This window comes from Rhinatrema bivittatum, chromosome 2, assembly GCF_901001135.1.
Source record: "Rhinatrema bivittatum chromosome 2, aRhiBiv1.1, whole genome shotgun sequence".
In the NCBI taxonomy this organism is placed as follows: Eukaryota; Metazoa; Chordata; class Amphibia; order Gymnophiona; family Rhinatrematidae; genus Rhinatrema; species Rhinatrema bivittatum.
The window spans coordinates 148,440,320-148,459,409 of NC_042616.1; the positions used below are offsets into that span (position 1 = coordinate 148,440,320).

A 19,090-nucleotide genomic window follows, 5' to 3' on the forward strand; every position below is an offset into this window, starting at 1 on the left:
ATAAAAACTTTTTAAAATATATACGAAGCAAGAAACCTGTGAGGGAGTCGGTTGGACCATTAGATGACTGAGGGGGATAAGGCCATTGCAGAGAGACTAAATGAATTCTTTGCTTCCGTGTTTACTAATGAGGATGATGGGGAGATACCAGTTCCGGAGATGGTTTTCAGGGGTGATGAGTCAGACGAACTAAACGAAATCACTGTGAACCTGGAAGATGTAGTAGGCCAGATTGACAAACTAAAGAGTAGCAAATCACCTGGACCGGATGGTATTCATCCTAGGGTACTGAAGGAACTCAAAAATGAAATTTCTGATCTATTAGTTAAAATTTGTAACCTATCATTAAAATCAGCCATTGTACCTGAAGACTGGAGGGTGGCCAATGTAACCCCAGTATTTAAAAAAAGCTCCAGGGGCGAAACGGGTAACTATAGACCAGTGAGCCTAACTTCAATGCCGGGAAAAATAGTGGAAACTATTCTCAAGATCAAAATCATAGAGTATATAGAAAAAGACATGATTTAATGGAACACAGTCAACACAGATTTACCTAAGGGAAGTCTTGCCTAACAAATCTGCTTCATTTTTTTTGAAGGAGTTAATAAACATGTGGATAAAGGTAAACCAGTAGATGTAGTGTATTTGGATTTTCAGAAGGCATTTGACAAAGTCCCTCATTTATTTATTTATTTATTTCGAATTTTTCTATACCGACATTCTTGAACAAAGATATCAAATCATATCGGTTTACAATTAAACAGAACAGTCGCGGCTATGGCGTTACATCGAACATAGAACGTTGAGCAATGAACATAGAACAGGTCAACAATAACAAATAGTGAAATGATTCATCAGTGAATAACATAATATATAGAGCAACAACAACTGGGGCGGCTGTGGGCGTAACATCAAAGTACGTTTAATGGAGTATCATTATGCAGCTGCATAATGGATAAGGCGTAGCGGGAGCACAAGGCATAGGGTAGCAATGTGAATCTGGCTGACTGGTGGAGGGAAGGAGGAGTATGTAGAAAGGAAGGATGTGATGTGTTGAACCAAGATTGGCGGGATATAATACGGAAGTAATGGGTGATCAAGTGTCTCCTTAAAGATCCTTAAGGGATCGAGTGTCTCCTTAAAGAGTATGTTACGGAGGTAATGGGTGGTCAGGTGTCTCCTTAAAGTCCTGATATGTCTTATGTCCTGAGGTTCCCTTGTGACATGTTATGTCTTTTGACCCGTGTCTGAGTAATGTTGAGATTCAGGGAAGGCTTGTCTGAAGAGCCATGTTTTAAGGTGTTTTTAAAAGTTTGGAGAGAGGGTTCTTGGCGAAGCTTGGGTGGTAGCGAATTCCAAAGGCTGGGCCTGGCTGTGGACATAGCGCGTTTTCTTAAAGTGGTTTTGATCGGAGGTGCATATAGGGATCCTTTGTAGGCGTTTCTAATAGGTCTTGCAGAAGTTTGAGTGCGGAGTTGAGAGCTTAATTTGAGGTGGGCGATGCCGTGGATGTCCTTGTGAATTATCATTAGTGTTTTGAAGGTGATCCTGTGTTTTATGGGGAGCCAGTGAAGACTTTGGAGTATGGGTGTGTTGTGTGCTCTTTTGTTTGAATTTGTGAATAACCTTGCCACAGCATTCTGGACCATCTGTAAAGGTTTGGTAGTTATTGCAGGGAGGCCTAGGAGAAGAGAGTTGCAGTAGTCTAACTTTGTAAGGATGAGAGACTGGACTACTAGCCGGAAATCACTGAAGTGTAGAAGAGGTTTCAGATTTTTGAGGACTTGCAGTTTATAGAAACATTCCTTGGTTGTGTTGTGGATGAACGATTTTGAGAGGCTTCTATGAAAACTAAAAAGTCATGGGCTAGGAGGCGATGTCCTTTTGTGGATTACAAACTGGTTAAAAGACAGGAAACAGAGTGTAAGATTAAATGGACAATTTTCTCAGTGGAAAAGGGTAAACAGTGGAGTGCCTCAGGGATCTGTACTTGGATTGGTGCTTTTCAATATACCGTATTTTCCGGCGTATAAGATGAGTTTTTAACCCCTGAAAATCTTCTCAAAAGTCGGGCGTCGTCTTACACGCCGGGGGTCGTCTTATAGGGCGAATAATTACCGTATTTTTCGCTCCATAAGACGCACTTTTTTCCCCCAAAAGTGGGGGGGAAATTGTCTGCGTCTTATGGAGCGAATATAAAAAAAAAATAAAAATCTAACAAAACCCCCCTCCCTCCTGACCCCCCCAGACCTGCCAAATTAGTTTTCTACAACCCCCCACCCTCCTGACCCCTCCAAGACCTGCCAAAAGTCCCTGGTGGTCCAGCGGGGGTACAGGAGCGGTCCGGGAGCGATCTCCTGGACTTGGGCCGTCGGCTGCCAGCAATCAAAATGGCGCCGACGGCGCCCTTTGCCCTTACTATGTCACTGGGGTCGACCAATGGCAGTGGTAGCTCCTGTGACATAGTAAGGGCAAAGGGCCGTCGGCGCCATTTTGATTACTAGCAGCCGACGGCCCAAGTCCAGGAGATCGCTCCCGGACCGCTCCTGTACCCCCGCTGGACCACCAGGGACTTTTGGCAGGTCTTGGAGGGGTCAGGAGGGTGGGGGGTTGTAGAAAACTAATTTGGCAGGTTTGGGGGGGGGGGGGCCAGGGGGGGGGGGGAGGCTGAGGGATTAGTTTAAAGGGTCGGGGTGGGTTTTTTGTTTATCGGCTCGGGCGCAGCCGATAAAAAAAAAACCCTGATCGGGCCGGACGAAAAAAAAACCCACGATGTGAATCGGAACCGGAATCAGAACCGATGCTGGTTCCGATTCACATCTCTATTACCGGTACCTCCTTCTCTGCCTCTCAGATCTCGCACATGCACGTCTGCGCCGCTTCACTGCAGTCCTCAGGAGCGAGATCTGAGAGGCAGAGAAGGAGGCTCCGGTAATAGGATACAAGGGCGGGCCAGAGGGATGCGTTACCGCTCTGATAGTCTTGGAGACAGGGAGGGCTGGGCAAGCAGGGAGAGCTGACCAATCCAAGCAGGATTTGTATACAACAACCAGCCAATCGCCGGTAAGGTACATCGCTTGCCATGATTGGCTGGTTATTGTATACTGGGTACCACATACAGTATGGTTATGTAGTGACACAGAAGGGTAGTCTTATACAGCGAGTATATCCCAAACTCTATATTCTAACTGGAAAAGTTGGGGGTCGTCTTATTCGCCCATTCGTCTTATACGCCTGAAAATACGGTACATGTCTCAACCATGTTATTAAAATTAGTGTAATTAAGCTGATATTGTCAAATGTTTTAAAAAACAGTTTAAGAAATCTGTTTATCTGGTGTGGTTAACATAAAGCAGTTGCTCAAACTTTTATGTGCAGGAAAAATGTTAAGAAAGTGAGGGTGTCATGTAGTCTAGTAGAAAGAGTATTGATCTATGAGACAGGAAAATCCTTGTTGCAGGCTCAAAGTACCTCTGCCATAGACTGTGTGACTTTTGGCTAATCATTTTATCCCCTTGTGCCTTAGTTTATCCAGCTGTAATTGGGTAATAATAACATTGTTCACGTTCCTCTTTCCTCATGGGAAACATTTATATAGTTCAGGCATCAAAAATATGTTATTAGGCCATCCACTTTAGAGGTAATTGTGTATGTTTTAGTAGTGTTGAAGTGTAAAGGGTATTGGGATCAATTTTGGTTAAAAATTGTTGTATATTGGAAATGTTTTTCTAATATTTTCTGCTCTGGGGTAAAGTCATTGTTTTTTTCAAAAACAACTTCTAATATGTTACATTATTTCTAATCTAGATACCATTGAGAATTAGCTTCACGTATAAGAAGGAAATAACGACAAACCCGAGGAAAAAGAGTTCAAGTCCTTAAATAGGTTCACCAGATGATTCCATGTGATATGGGACAAGCTAAAAAAAAAAATCATAAACACAAATTTATGTTATATTTAATGGGACAAATCCAGGATTGGATTAGCCTTTCCATTGTCACTGTACGGGTAGCACTCAAATCATTGTTGCTTCCTACTCCAGGAGGTCTGCAAGATTGATTACTCTTTAAAGGTTCAGTACAATGTTGAATTAGACAATTCCTGTCCTTTGGGAATGTTTCTCTACTTTTTACTACAGCCAAGCAGATTTTATTCTGTATAATGACCCTCTTTCCCAAACTTATTGCTTTTGGCTCTCACCTTGTGCAGTCATATTCCCCCTCTTAATTTTGCTGTCAATTGGACCAGAAGAGAGGATGTGTCTGCCTTTGATAGCCACCTGTTCATTACTGAGTCTAAGAGGGTGTGTTAAGGAGTGCACGAAAAATTTATTATTTATTTATTTATTTAAAGGCTTTTATATACCGGAGTTCATGCACTTGTGCATACCACTTCGGTTTACACAGAACAAGGAACAGAAAATTACATCAAACAGATTGAACAATTAAACAAATATATACAATTACATCCAACAATTGGGTATAAAAAACATGGCTAACTTAGTAGGAACTTAGAGTTTGAGGTAAAGGAGAGAAATAGTACCAAGTGGTAACAGAACAATGTTAATAGCTAAATATATATAGAGATCCAAATATATATAGAGATCCAAATATATATAGAGATCCATATTCAGAAGGCCGGTTAGTGGACAAGCTATCCAGCGAAAGTTAGCCAGTTAACTTGTCCCATGTATTCGGTGGGAGAAATGTCCAGCTGAATATACCAGCCTAAAATTATCTGGCTACATATAGCTGAATAATATAAAAAATAGCCGGGTAGATTTTTTTACTTACGCGGCCTTTTGTGGCCGGATAACGCGCTACTTAACCGAATACCTTGAAAAGATATCCCGCTAAGTAGCACTGTCATCCGCTAAAGAAAAAAACAAGCTGCCCCATCCCCTCAGTCCCACTCCCCTCCCCAAAGCATAAGTCAGTTCATGCGTTGTATCCTAACCTCTCCACCCCCTAAAACTTTTTAAATCCAAGAGACGTGCCCCATTTTGGAATCTGGGCTCCTATCCCGATGTTAACTTTAAAAGGAGCTCAGCCTGCTTCCCCCCCCCCCCCCCCCCACCCACTAGTATTAAGCATGGCTCCCACACCCCCTCCCCATCCTGCTTCCCCTCTCCATCGATACCTTTTTCTTCATCGCCAGGAGTGAGAGGGACCCTCTGCCTCCTGCGCTGCTCTGACAGAGGCAGGGCTGGAAGCATTAAACTGGAACGCTAGCTTACTCTTTCCAGCGCGTCCTCTGTCAGAGCAGCGCAGGAAGGCGCCAGGAGCGGGGCAGAGGGTCTCTCTCACTCCCGGCGATGAAGAAAAAAGGTATCGATGGGCGCGTGGGCGGGAGAGAGGAGGCAGGCTGAGCTCCTCTTAAAGGTAACATCGGGATGGGGGTCCGGCTTCCAAAATGGGGTAAATCTCTGCAATTTAAAAAGGTTTAGGGGTGGGGGGGGGGAGGGGGGGTTGGAATACAATGTATGAATTGACATGCTGTGGGGGGAGGGGATGGGGGCAACTTATTTTTTATTTAGTAGATGACAGTGCTAATTAGCCGGATATCTTTTCAAGATATCCAGTTAAGTAGCGCATTATCCGGCAACACAAGGCTGCATAACTTTACGCCTGCTCTGAAGCAGGTCTAGAATTATCCGGCTACCTAGCCGGATATACTCGATATTTGGCTGGGTTAGCTGGATCTCTCAGCCCCTCCCCGAAATGCCCCTGAAATGCCCCTTTTTTTATCCGGCTAGAATTTAGCTGGATAAGGACTTAATACATCCAGGAAAGCCATTTAGACAGATAATTATTACCTTATACGTCTCAATGGCTTTTGAATATGGACCACTTACTTTTTTCCCAGATGGTTCCAGTCTCTCATAGGAAATTTAGAATGGTAACTAAGCTCTATCAGTTTGACTCCATTTGTTTGTTTCAATTTTCTAATTACTGTTGCTAATTACTAACTACTGGTTTGGGCATCCAAATGGCAGAGGTGTTGTGTTCCGCGACCGCAGACGTCCGCGACCGTGTCCCCTTACCTGACTGGGCCGGTGGGCCGCCGCAGCAGCGTCGGGTGGATCTCGAGTGCTGGGGCCTTTGGGCCTCCGTGTGCTGGCGCGGGCATCCGCGGGGGTCTCCGGGCTTGGGAGCCGTCCCTGCTCCCTCCTCGCGGCGTCGGGCTGCTTTCCCCACGGGCCGGGAATCCAAGATGGCCACCACCATCTTAGGTGCGAGGCCGCGCTTCCTCACTAGAATTAAAGGGACCTAAGCCCTTTAATTACCTACAGATGCTTCCAATGAGCCAGAGCAGAGGAAGTATAAAAGGAGGCTTCCTCTGCTCATTCCTTGACTTGGCAACGTCCTCTAGCGCTGTCTAAGTCTGCTTGCTTCGGTGAGTCTTCTAGTGTTTTGGATCCTTGTTCCTGGTTCCTGTCTCTTCTTGGTGTTCCTGGTTCCAGACTTTGGATTGGCAAGAGGCAATCCCTTGGTGTGTGACTTCGGACTGGCAAGCGACGACCCTCTGGCACTTGACCTTGGACTTCTTCTGGACCATCCTCTCCAAGGGCCCACTTAAGTCCCAGTGGCCCGGGTCCTACGGGCTCCTCCCGGGGGGACCGTGGGCTTCCAGGAGTGAAGCTCCAGTTAGCCCTTGCACCAAACTCTCGACTCCTTGACCTCCCAAAGGTCCACCTAAGTCCCAGTGGTCGGAGTCCCTACGGGCTCCTACTGGGGGGACCGCGGGCTTCCAGTGGCAAAGACACAGTTCCTCTCCTTGACGTCACGACTCTTCGTCTGCCTTCATGGTCATCTCAGTCTTCAGTGCCGAGGATCAGCTGGTCACATCTTCTGTTCAGCCTCGCCACTCGACGGGAGAACCTACGGATCTTCCTCCTAAGGTATACCATCCTCCCGTTGGCCCAAGGGTTCACAAGCCTGAGCATAACAAGAGGAAATTAAAGTGGACAAGTTTGGGCATCCAAATGGCATTTGAAATTTAATGTGGACAAGTGCAAGGTGATCTATATACTCCTGGGGGAATTCTGTGCAAAAAAATGTAAAATTCTGCACACAAAAACTTAAAATTCAGCAAAATTCCGCAAACATTATATTGGTCAAAATAACATAATTTACATGACAGTCTTTAAGTAATTACATTTTAAATTAATACAGAAAAAAGTTATTACTTAAAGATGCAGAATTTTAAATATTTTGAGCAGAATTTTCCTAGAAATTCACTGTAAGAGTGTCCCTTCCACTCGCTCTCGCTACTCCCCTGGCCACTTTGCCCTCTCAGGCCCCAACTCCTCAACCTGCCAGTTACTCTCCCTTCCACCTCTAGGCTCAACCCCTTCCACTCTATTGCCAGTCCCAGAGTTTGACCCCATTCTCAATACTGCCCCTCACACAGGCTCCCTCTGTCCCTCCCTCTCTCACACACATAATCCCTCTCTCTAATACACATACACACACCCTCATACAGGCTCCCTCACTTTCTCGCACAAACATACTGTCACGATCAGGTCCCTCCGCTCAGCGTGCTGTGGGGCTTTGCTGGGCTTCAGGCCTCTGGCTTCGCTCCTATGACACGTCTTGTCCCCTTGCACAGCTCAAGCATAGCGCTGCTATGGACTCCTCACAGCCTCTAGTCAGAGTGCCAGGCCCAGTCCTGGCACTCCCAAGCAGTACACAGAAAAAGGATCTTAATCAATAAGGAGTTTAATGTGGTGCTGTAGCTCAGCGGCTGCAGCCTTATATTAATGCGGGGTTGTCCTTACAAGCCCCAGGGTACACAGCATTTAAAACACAATTCCCTTCCCGCCTGTCTCATACATCCATACAGCAATACTGGATTTACCATCCCCCAACCTCCTGGTTATTCCACCTCCATAGAGGAACAGCTGGAGCTTTCCTCTCCCCAGCTTACCTCCATCTCCTCCTCCAGAGACTCCGAGGAGCCGGGCTTTTGTGGCCAGCTCCACCACGGGGGCACGCCCTCTTCTTCAGCCTCCATAGAGCATGCTGAGTCATAGGGATCAGTCCCAATTTCCTCCACCTGTTCCTGCTCAGGCTCCAGCCAGGGGTCAGGTGTTGGTTCGGGGAACCTGGGAAGTGTAGTCTTTGCTACCTTCCTCAGCGCCCTCCGGTGGCTAAGTTTGGTACCACTAGCTTCTGCTCGGCTGTGTCTCAGCTGTTTCTGCCCCGGACCAGGTCGTACTGCATCACAATACACACACACATCCCCTCATACAGGGCCCTCTCTCTTGCATACACACCCGCACAAGCTCCCTTTCTCTTTCACACCTCACACAGGCTACCTATATCTCTCTCTCATGCACCCTTTCACACAAGCTCTGTCTCACACATACACAATCCCTTCACACAGGCTAACACCCTTACATATTCACAATTCTTTTTTCATACATACGAGCTCCCAATCTCTCTCACACATACACATTCCTTCACATTCTCCTCTTATAGGCTCCCTCTCTCTGAAACCCACACTCAAGCATCCCCCCCTGCTCTCTTACCTCCCATGCTCTCTCTCACCCTCCCCTCCCCCACACCCCTCCCCTCATATAGGCTGCCTCTCTCTGAAACTCACACTCAAGCATCCCCCTACCTCCCCTCTCTTACCTCCCATGCTCCCTCTCACACCCTCCTGCTCTGTCACCCTCCCCTCCCCCACACCCCTCCCCTCATTTAGGCTCCCTCTCTGAAACCCACACTCAAGCATCCCCCGACCCCCCCTCTTACATCCCATGCTCTCTCTCACACGCTCCTGCTCTCTCTCACCCCCCCTCTCTCACACACACATTCTCTCTCACCGGCACCCCCCCCCCTTACCTCCCATGCTCTCTCTCATACCCTCCTGCTCTCTCTCACCCTCCCCTTCCCTACACCCCTCCCCTCTCTCACACACATATTCTCTCTCACCTGCGAACGGAGCATGTTCCGCATGTGTTGCGGGATGCGCTCCATTTGCGGCGAAGATGAAGGCCTGGGCATGTTGTTCGTGGCACACTGGGGCCTTCCATCTTTGCCACGAGTGGAGCACACTCCGTTCATGGCACATGTGGGCTTTCCATTTGTACTCTGCTTGCTGCGAAGATGGAAGGCCCCCTGTGTGCCGTGAATGGGGGGGAAGATTCTGCACAAATTCTGCGCTCCGCAGTAGCGCAGAATTCCCCCAGGACTAATATAGAGAAAATAATTGATGTTAGGTTCCATATTAGGAGCTTCCACCCAGGAAAAAGATCTAGACATCATAGTGGATAACACATTGAAATTGTCGGTTCAGTGTGCTGCGGCAGTCAAAAAAAGCAAACAGAATGTTAAGAATTATTAGGAAGGGAATGGTGAATAAAATGGAAAATGTCATAATGCCTCTGTATCACTCTATGGTGAGACCACAGCTTGAGTAATGTGTACAATTATGGTTGCCGCATCTCAAAAAAGATATTGTTGCAATGATAAAGGGGATGGAACAGCTCCTCTATGAGGAAAGGCTAAACAGGTTAGGGTTGTTCAGTTTGGAGAAGAGATGGCTGAGGGGGGATATGATAGAAGTCTAGAATGGGTAAATGTGTATCGGGTATTTATCTTTTGGATAATAGAAGGACTATGGGGCACTCCATGAAGTTAGCAAGTAGCACATTTAAAACTAATAATAAAAAATTCTTTTTCACTCAATGCACAATTAAGCTCTGGAGTTTGTTGCCAGAGGATGTGGTTAATGTAGTTACAGGCCGATACAGTAAAAACGCGGGAGAGCGCGGCGAACACCCACCACTCTCCTGTGCGCACGATTCAGTATTTTAATTTATTTTAATTAGGGCCAGCGGTACAAAGAGGTGCTAGGGACACTAGCGCGTCCCTAGCGCCTCTTTTTTGACAGGAGCGGCGACTGTCAGCAGGTTTGACAGCCGACGCTCAATTTTGCTGGCGTCGGTTCTCGAGCCCGCTGACAGCCATGGGTTCGGAAACCGGACGCCGGCAAAATTGAGCATCCGGTTTTCAACCTGTGAGCCGATTTCAAATTTTTTTTTCTATTTTTTTTACTTTTTTTAACTTTCGGGACCTCCGGAGAAATTAGCGCCTACCTTTGGGTAGGCGCTAATTTCTGAAAGTAAAATGTGCGGCTTGGCTGCACATTTTACTTTCTGTATCGCACGGGAATACCTAATAGGGCCATCAACATGCATTTGCATGTTGCGGGCGCTATTAGGTTCGGGGGGGGGGGGGGATGGTTGGACGCGCATTTTGGACGCGCTATTACCCCTTACTGAATAAGGGGTAAAGCTAGCACGTCCAAAATGCGCGTCCAATTGCGGGGTAACAGTGCGCTCCATCGTTAGTGAACTGGGTTTAAAAAAGGTTTGGATAAATGCTTAGAAGAGAAGTCCATTAAGTGCTATTAATCATATTGACTTAGGGAATAGCCTCTGTTATTACTGGCATCAGAAGCATGGGATTTTCTTAGTGTTTTGGTTTTTGCCAGGTACTTGTAGCCTGGATTGGCCACTGTTGGAATCAGGATGCTGGGCTTGAAGGACCCTTGGTCTGACCCAGTATGGCAATTTCTTATGTTCTTTTGATTAGATTGGAATTTCAGTATGTACATATCTATAGATTTTAAACCTCCCTTTGAAATAAAATACACTTTCTGTAGTCTTGTACTACCAGCCAGGGACTCAGGAATAGTATACTTTCTTGCATAATAATATATGTAGTCATGAAGAAGACATTGCAGTGGCCAAAAGCATCTGTCAGAAGACAAGATACCCCTGTTGTGTTAAAGCTGATCCAATTAGATGGTTTTCTACATCATAGGCATAGCTACTAAAAAAGAAAACAGTGTGGGAGCTATGCAGAGTGATAACCGAGTTATGTTCACATTGTTCTGGTATACCCTTGTGAGTCTGTCAACACTAGAAGACATGGCAGTTTGTCACAGATTCCTATGTTGCAAGATAAGAGGGATACATGACCTTTTCAATGTTTCCATTCTTGGCTGGAGAAGAAGAGTTAATGTACAAAAAGAAAATGTTGAATGTAGATAATAGTCTCATTCATAGTCTTTCTTTCCTTCTGTCTTCCTATTAATCATTTATTTTGTGCTCAGAAAATACCTATAGGCTGAGAGTTACAGACCTGGAATCAATTGTATAAGGAGATATTTGTTTTCCTTCTCCTAATTGCAAAGTTCTAGTGGCCATATTGTTTGTGAAGAAAACTGGATTCTTAGCAGGTTGCAATAATTGTTATTGGACCAACATAAAAATTCTGGCACATCATATACTTTCCTTGTGTAAATGCTCATGTATAAACATACAGCCTTACAGGAAAATGGCACTGGCCAATTTTGAGAATGCACCATTTTGATGTTACAATATGATGTGACTCTCAGGGCTGCTGGTGCTATTTTCATGCAGACTACCTGGGGCAAGAGGTGAGTGGGCATTCCACCTGCCCCTCTAGACAGGATCTAAACATGTATACCCATGAGGAAAAGTGAGATAGGGGAGTTATGATAGAGATATTTAAATATCTCAAAGGTTTCCATGCGCAGGAAGCGAAGATCTAGAACGAGGGTTCATGGGATGAAAGAAAGTAGACTGGTGAGCAATCTCAGGAAATATTTCTTTATAGAGAGAGTAGTGAATACGTGGAACAGCCTCTCACTGGAAATGGGGAGGAAATAAACAGTTTGGGACAAATACAGGGCATCTCTGAGGGTGTGATGGGAACTGTAAAGCTAAATTAGTTGGGCAGATGGGCAGACTAGATAGGCTATACAGCCTCTTTTTGCCATCATGTTTCAATGTTTCTATATAAGTGGGGACCGGGATGGTTCCTGGCCCCACTACCTTTTGGGGGGAAATTGGAGATCCCAGTTGGTCGGCCCTAGGGAGAGTCCTGGGTCGGGTCCAGGGAAACCCCAGGGAAGTCCTGAAATGCCTCAAGGAAATCTTCAGTCTGTCCTGGAGAGTTTTTCTCTTTTTTTCAAAACAAACTGGAAATGAACTGACAAATTTTGTTGGTTTTTCTTTTGTTTTGTTTTGAAAACATCATGAAAGAAAATAGGAAATTTTGTTGGCATTTCCTATTTCATTTCAAACCAATGCACATCCTTAGTATCCATACTGTTTTTATATTCTGTTTTCAACCAGCCTCATATCGTGATGATTCCTTGTTTTAAGATTCATCTGGGATTTTGTATTTATTTTGAATTCATATAAAAATTGGCTACCATATGCTTTGCATGAAATTTTCATTATTGCTGCATAATTTGATTTTTTATTTTGAGCCACTTAATAAGTGTACAAATTGACAGTACTTGTGGTGCAATACTGGTGTACCTATTTTAGCTTGAAACAAAAAGAAATCCCTTTCTGGCAATATTAAAAAATGCCAATTTGTAAAATATTTTATTAAAACAATCCAAAGATTATCTAGGGCATGATATTTTGGTACCATATAGGCCTTTTCCATGTTTGAAGATGGGACTTATGAAGACTCAGTCACTAGAATGGTTTGATTATTCTAACAATGGTTCAATGAAAGGTATTACTGCCTACAAAGAGTCCAATATGAGCATAACAAATCCATGTGTTGTATACTATATATTAAGAAACAGAATATACCTGGATGCATGGTGCATGATACAATTTAATATTAGTACGGTCAAGAAAAATCGCTTGGAAACAATCTAGTAAGATATTATTGCAGTAAATGTTATTATACTTTTTCTAAATCTTGCGGGTGAATCATTGCAAGAAGCAGCTGCACACTTGGCAGGGAAGCCAGGGTTCAAATCCCATTACTGCTCCTTGTGACCTTGGGCAAATCACTTCACTCTTCATTGCCTCATGTACAAATGTAGGGCCTGATCTGCTAAGGCTTATCTGCCATTCTGTGTCTGTGGGAAAAAGGATTAGTAAATGAGGCCCATAGGCCTGGATTTTATGAGGTTGTGAAAACCGGCAGCGATTACACCTCCGCAATGCAAATGCTGCCGGCTTTCGCACCCAATAGCGCTACCGTGACAGGTGGTGCTATTGGGCGCGCTGCTGGCAGTGATAAGGTGTCCTACCTTTTCACCGTCAGCTAAGTCGTTGTGGAGTCCGCCCCGACTCCTCCCCTTCCAGTGCGGACTCCGCCCCGATTTAGATATCACACGCGAAAAGTCCCTTTTCGCATGCGATACCGTTGGAAAGTGACCCCCTTAGATTGTAAGCCCTCTGGAGACAGGGAAATAGCTATAGTACCTGAATATAATCCACTTTGAAGTGCCTGAGCAGTCATGAAAGATGGAATATAATTTTAAAATAATACAGACTTGAAAATAGTCTTGTATAGTGATTCATAACGCTGAATTTGGAGAGCCTCAGACAACTTCAGTTGGCGTATTTTATATCCAAAAATATATAAATAAATTCCCTTCAGAAGTGGAAATATTGACTTTTTCATTTAAATATATGGCATTTTATTTGTACTTTAAAAAAAAGTGAGTACTTCCATCTATAAATGCATAGATTTTCTGATGCCCCTAAAAGGTTAACTGGAACTCTGATTTTCTTCTATTAACATTATCTTCAGTAAACTCAGAATTATTTATTTTCTGTATTCTCTTAATATATAGTGACTTTAATTTAATTATTTGTATTCTGCATTTTACAAGTGTGGAACTAGAACAAAGCAGATCATAGCAATTAAAATGACAACATAGTTATACAATTCAATCAAAATCCAACAAAAATTTTAAAAAAATATTGCGTCATATCAAATACAAATACAAAACCCCCTTTGAGATTAAAATTAACATCTAAATATAAGCATAAACACAATACAGGAGCTCCCTATTCCCATTAGGATCTAAACTAAATCCCTCTCAGCTTGCTATCAAGACAGCAGCTCCTAACCTCTTTTTCAGCAACTATGACTTCACTGTTCCAAATTCTGTTCTTACATCTGATGAAAAATCCAGGATTTTTAATGCTTATGAAAGAGCATGCATTCATTAATTTATTTGCTTTTATCATAGGTTAAATATAAAGAACAATTTAATAAGGACATGAAGGGGAAGAAATCGTTGTACAACCCCCTTGAAAGTGCTGCTTTCAGGCAAGCCCAAGTCGCAGCATTCCTGGCGAGTGATGTAAGTGTGTTTGCTTTGGTCTGTTCTGGAAACTGCCACAGCAGTCAGTTTTGATGGACTGCCCTTTATCCACAAAAGCTGTTGTAGGAACTTCAGCAATCTGATTATGATAGTGTGATATTGTTTTGATTGTTAGCATGAAGGGAATTATAGTTCATGGCACTGGAAGATAAGGTAGAAAACCCAATCGTTAGCCTATCTGGCACCTTTTTGTAGGGTTTTCAGCTATCAGACTCTAAGTGTGCCTTGCTATTTTTGTAATTTGAAAATTATACCAGTCCTACAGATCCTATAAACTCTCCACTTTCTAAGGTCAAGGATACTTTAGAGATGATTTAGAGTCACCAACTGGCTTCATGTCAAATGGATAGGCTGAGTCAGCCCTATTTAACGCTATTGCATCTAGAAATTTTATACAGGTCAATTCACTGCAGACGTTTTGGCTTCCAGAAAGTGAATAGAAGCTTTTCCTGAATATCTAAAAAAAAAAAAAAAAAAGTGAGTCCTGACATTTATGGTCCAGGGTCCTGATACACAGACATTAGGGAAAAAGTGAGGACTATTTCTATGGCCTAGTCCATAAACAAAACACATTCAAGCAGCATTGTCTGAATGATCAAGAGAGCTGATCACCCCATATAAATGCCGCTAACAGTAATTTTGTTATGGGTTTGACAGTTGCCTGGTTTTGATTGTAAATATTACTACCTTTAACTTAAGGCATGGGGGTAACCTGCACTGAGCGGCAGTTACTATCATTAGAAACTTTCAGGGCAGACTGAATGGATCATTTGGTCTTTTTCTGCAAGCATTACTATGTTACTGTTATGTAATGCCACATCTAGTGTCATAAAAGGAGAAAGTTGGCCACTCTAACAAAAAGATATTCACCAGAATCTGATTAGAGTTATTCTCACAGCACGCAGAATTTGGAGCTCAACCTTACTTTCCATTATCAGGTTTCTCTCCACCTCCTTTCCCACACACAACTTGTGATTCACCCTTCCTTCTCTAGATACCTAGTTTTATTTGCATCCTAGAGTCCTTTATCCCAAACACCTCAGAGCAAGAGAAAGTCTAGCAGGTCTGCTATTTGCCTGAATATCTATACCATTTTCTTCTATGGGAGTTACAAGAAGTTTCACCCTGAACTGAAGATGCCAGTTATGTGGGATGTACACATCCATGGTCTGCACATATATGTGGATCTGAAAAAAATATACCCGTTTTGAAGTCCTTATGTCCTCCCAACATGTCCTGAAAATTTGGTTCAGATAGGACATGAAACAAAAAAAAAATATTAGGGACACAGAAAGAGCAATCTCAGAAGCCTTCTTTTCCTATGTAAAGTAAGCTTCTTTTCCTTCATGGGAACCAGCTCCTGACTGGCTGTTTCCATTTACTCTAGTTATTAAGGGGTAGATTTTAAAAGGTGCGTGCATGTCCATGTGTGTGCACACTTCCTGGCGCGCACACATGGATGCGCCGATTTCATAACTTGTGCGCGCCAGTGAGTGCATGTTATAAAATCCGTGGCCTACAGTCATGTGTGGGCGGCGGGCAGGGGGAGGGGGGCCCTACTTTTGTAAAAGTACACGCGGTGACACAGTCGGGCCTTCCTCTGTTCCCTCTCAGTCCGCTCCAATTAAGGAGCGGACTGAGAGGGAATTTCCCACCTAAACCCCTTCCCTCTTCTCCTCCCCACCCCTTTAACCCACCCTAAATGTTGTTGCACTACTTACTGCTCCCCTGGAGCAGAAGTAGGTTGCAGGCACCAGCCGACTGCTAGCACGCGTTTCCCTGAGACAGGGCCCGGCAATTATGTGCGTTTTGTCAGTTTCGCGGGTGGCCGGGCCCTTTTGACAATGCACACGGCGAGCGCAGGGCCTGGCCACACGCGTAAGTGACAATATTTGTGCGCGTGGCCGATTTAACATTCGGCCATTACTGTATTTCACTTAATATGCCACCTTTTATGACATCAAAGTGGTTTCCACAAAATCAGATTACAATATGCCCAGTATAAAATCAATATAGCAATACACTAAAACAAAATAATAAGCACAACAAAACACAGTTTAAAATTACAGTTATCACTTTCACATATTTAATTACATTAAAATGGAACTTTTCTCAGGAAAAAGTTTTCTTTTGTGATATCTGGATTATTTCTTTTTAACATGTTTGAGTTGAGGAATAAATTGAAACTAAATAAATATAAAAGAAAAAGAAAACATTTTTAAAGAGATCTTTTCTAGCTCTTTCTGCCACTTTTTAGAAACAGTAACATGATCTTCACATCATCATGCGCTATCTGATATATTAAGGGCCAAACCTAACTTAGGCACTTTCGTAAGAATCTCAAGGCATTTGCCACATTGCAGGTCCACCTGAATAGTTAATATATAGATGATTCATACTAGTGAAGTTTGGTAATATTATGGTGTATAGTATGATGTATCTATTTTTATATTTTTATGTATGTTGCTTTGAACTCACTTAGAATTTACACTAGAGCAAGTAATAAGTTCTTTTATAATTAAATTACATTATAATAGTAGTATAATATTGGTCTGAAAGGATCGTTTGAAGGTAGTCACTTGTCACAGATGAATCAAATTCTTACAATTAACAGAGGCCTGTAAAAAAAAAAGAGGTACAAAGAGGTTAGTATTTCTTTTTACTCAGCCAGACTATGAGAGATATTCATTTGGGGTAAACGTCAATGGCTCTGTGCATGCCTCTATTCTCTTATGTCCGCTGCAGGAGAAATTAAGCCTCCTGCAGCAAAATAATTTGCCCCAAGGCAGATTTTGACAATCTGAATAACAATGCCTGAGGGTATTCATACTGACCAGAACTCTTAACAACTCTTAACAACTTTGGAAAGTTGTGTAACCATATGAGCCATATTGTCCACTGTCACAGGTTGTCTTTTGAGGTGAAAATCAAGACTGATTTGCATTATTTGGCTACTGGCTCCTTTCAGAGGGTGGTAGGTGACGCAACTGTCAGTCTTCTGTGTTCATATGTGTCAACTCTTACGTACATGTTGCTGCGATCCTGCCCGTGGACCCTATCCCGCAGACAGGCTTTCACCTCTCTCCTTCTCCAGGCACAACGCTGATGCTTTTCTTCACAGCCTGGGCTGCCGCCATGCCTCCTATCTTCGCGGCCTTGCCGCTGCTGCTCTTCCCCTTCGCGACAGTGAGCTACGCTGCTGACGCCATCTTTGGCAAGCAGGGAAGTCTCCACCAGGATCCCCGCCTGCGGCATGGAGCCGCTGCAGCTCTGCTCTTCATCGAGGCTGGACTCCGCCCCCAGCATGGCTCCTCTTCATGGCAGCAGGCCGCCGCCGGCCTGCTCCCTCTTCCACCATGCAGCAGGACACCGCTTCAGGCCTTGGCTCTGCCCTCCAGCCTCCGGGGTCCCTCTAGCTGTGGGCACGCGCCTCTCCTCCTCATTTAAAGGGCCAGAAGCAGGAAGAGCTCTTCGGCCCCACCAGATGACATCCTCAGGGCTCTTCCTGGTCCTGCCCTATATAAAAGCTCTGCTTCAGTTCCTCAGGGCCTTCAAATGGAGTTACATCTGCTCCATGGACTTCTTGGACTTCTCCAGCTCCATGGAGTCCCATCGTGGTCCATCTTGCTGCTCCTGGCCAGATGATTTCTTGTTCCACATTCTTTGTGTTCCTGATGTCTCTGTCCAATGTCTTGGGTCTCGTCCCTTGTTGGATCTCTTCATGGTATGTTCCAGTCCTTGGCTCCCCTTCCTGATGCCCTGGAGTTCTTTGTCGGTGTCTAGATGTTCAGATGCCCTCTCGTCCAGATGTTCCCTCGTCCAATGTCCTCTCATCTGATGTCTGCTTGTCTGCCTGTCCTGATGTCTGGATGTCCACTCATCCTGATGTCGTCTCGACCTCTTGTCCAGATGTCAGATGTCTGGATGTCCACCCGTTCAGATGTCCAGATGCCCTTGCATTTGGAGGTACCATTCTCTTGTGTACAGTCCTCCTTCGTTCCTTATCTTGATCCTGAAGAATCCACAAGCAGCCTTGCCATTCACCAGATTTCGTCTCCAGCCATCCTTCGTGGGAGTAAATCCATTTCTTCCGGTGTCTGTCCGGACGACTGGAGTCTCCTTCCAGCTGGACTTCTCCCTAGCACTGTCTGGATCCTCTTCTCCGTTCTGTGCATATTCCGCTCTCTGAGTGGTCTGTGACCAGCCTTCCAGGTTGTGTAAGACGCACAGTGGGACAGGGCTGTGTAGAGCGCCCTGAGGGACAGTGCTGTCCAAGTCTCCAAGAGTACTTGGCTCGTCCAAGTCTCCAAGAGCCCTCATCTTTTCTATATACTCTGACTCTTCTCTTGTTTCTAGGATCCGGAGTCTCCAGTTCCAGTTCCTGGTCTCTTCGTTCTCAGCTCTCTGCCCGTCTGACATCACTGTGCATGTAGCACAGCGGGGGGCTGACCCTGTTCGTCCCATCTTCAGAGTACTTGCTACGCCCGTGCCTGCACTCGCTCACCTCCCTTGGGGCGTGTCTTGTGGGCCAAGGGCTCACTCTCTCCCAGGAGCAGACGATCACACCTCTGTGTTCCTCCTCAGGGCCCGCAGGGCTCGTCATAACACATGTTTGAAGATACCCAGTATTCTAATTCTGAACAGGAGAGGAGGGATATCCAAACAGGCTTCTATGTCAGCACTCACTTTTCAAATGCCATTAGGACTATAGATTGCACTCCAAGGAGCCAGGAATCCACCTATTAGAATCATAAGCAATAGCATATATGAACATTCAAGTTTGTTGTGAGCATTGCTTACAGGCGATGTATGTGATAATTAAGTTTCTTGGTTCTTAACACAATGCCTGAATATAAAGTCAAAGCTCCTTCTATGATTACATGTATGCTTGGGATCCAGGAGATA

At 44.5% G+C, this 19,090-nt stretch overlaps 1 protein-coding gene across 5 annotated transcripts in view; it reads left to right on the top strand.

Moving 5' to 3' along the window:
- The window catches only part of NEBL (nebulette), a 673,305-nt gene that overhangs the window by 479,068 nt on the left and 175,147 nt on the right, over positions 1-19,090 (top strand). For 3 of the 5 annotated variants that reach the window (XM_029588726.1, XM_029588729.1, XM_029588727.1), the window contains exon 8: positions 14,051-14,164. The exons of the other annotated variants lie outside the window; for them this stretch is intronic. In XM_029588726.1, coding sequence (XP_029444586.1) covers positions 14,051-14,164 — 114 coding nt within the window. The remainder of the gene's footprint in view (positions 1-14,050; positions 14,165-19,090) is intronic. 5 annotated transcript variants of the gene reach the window in all.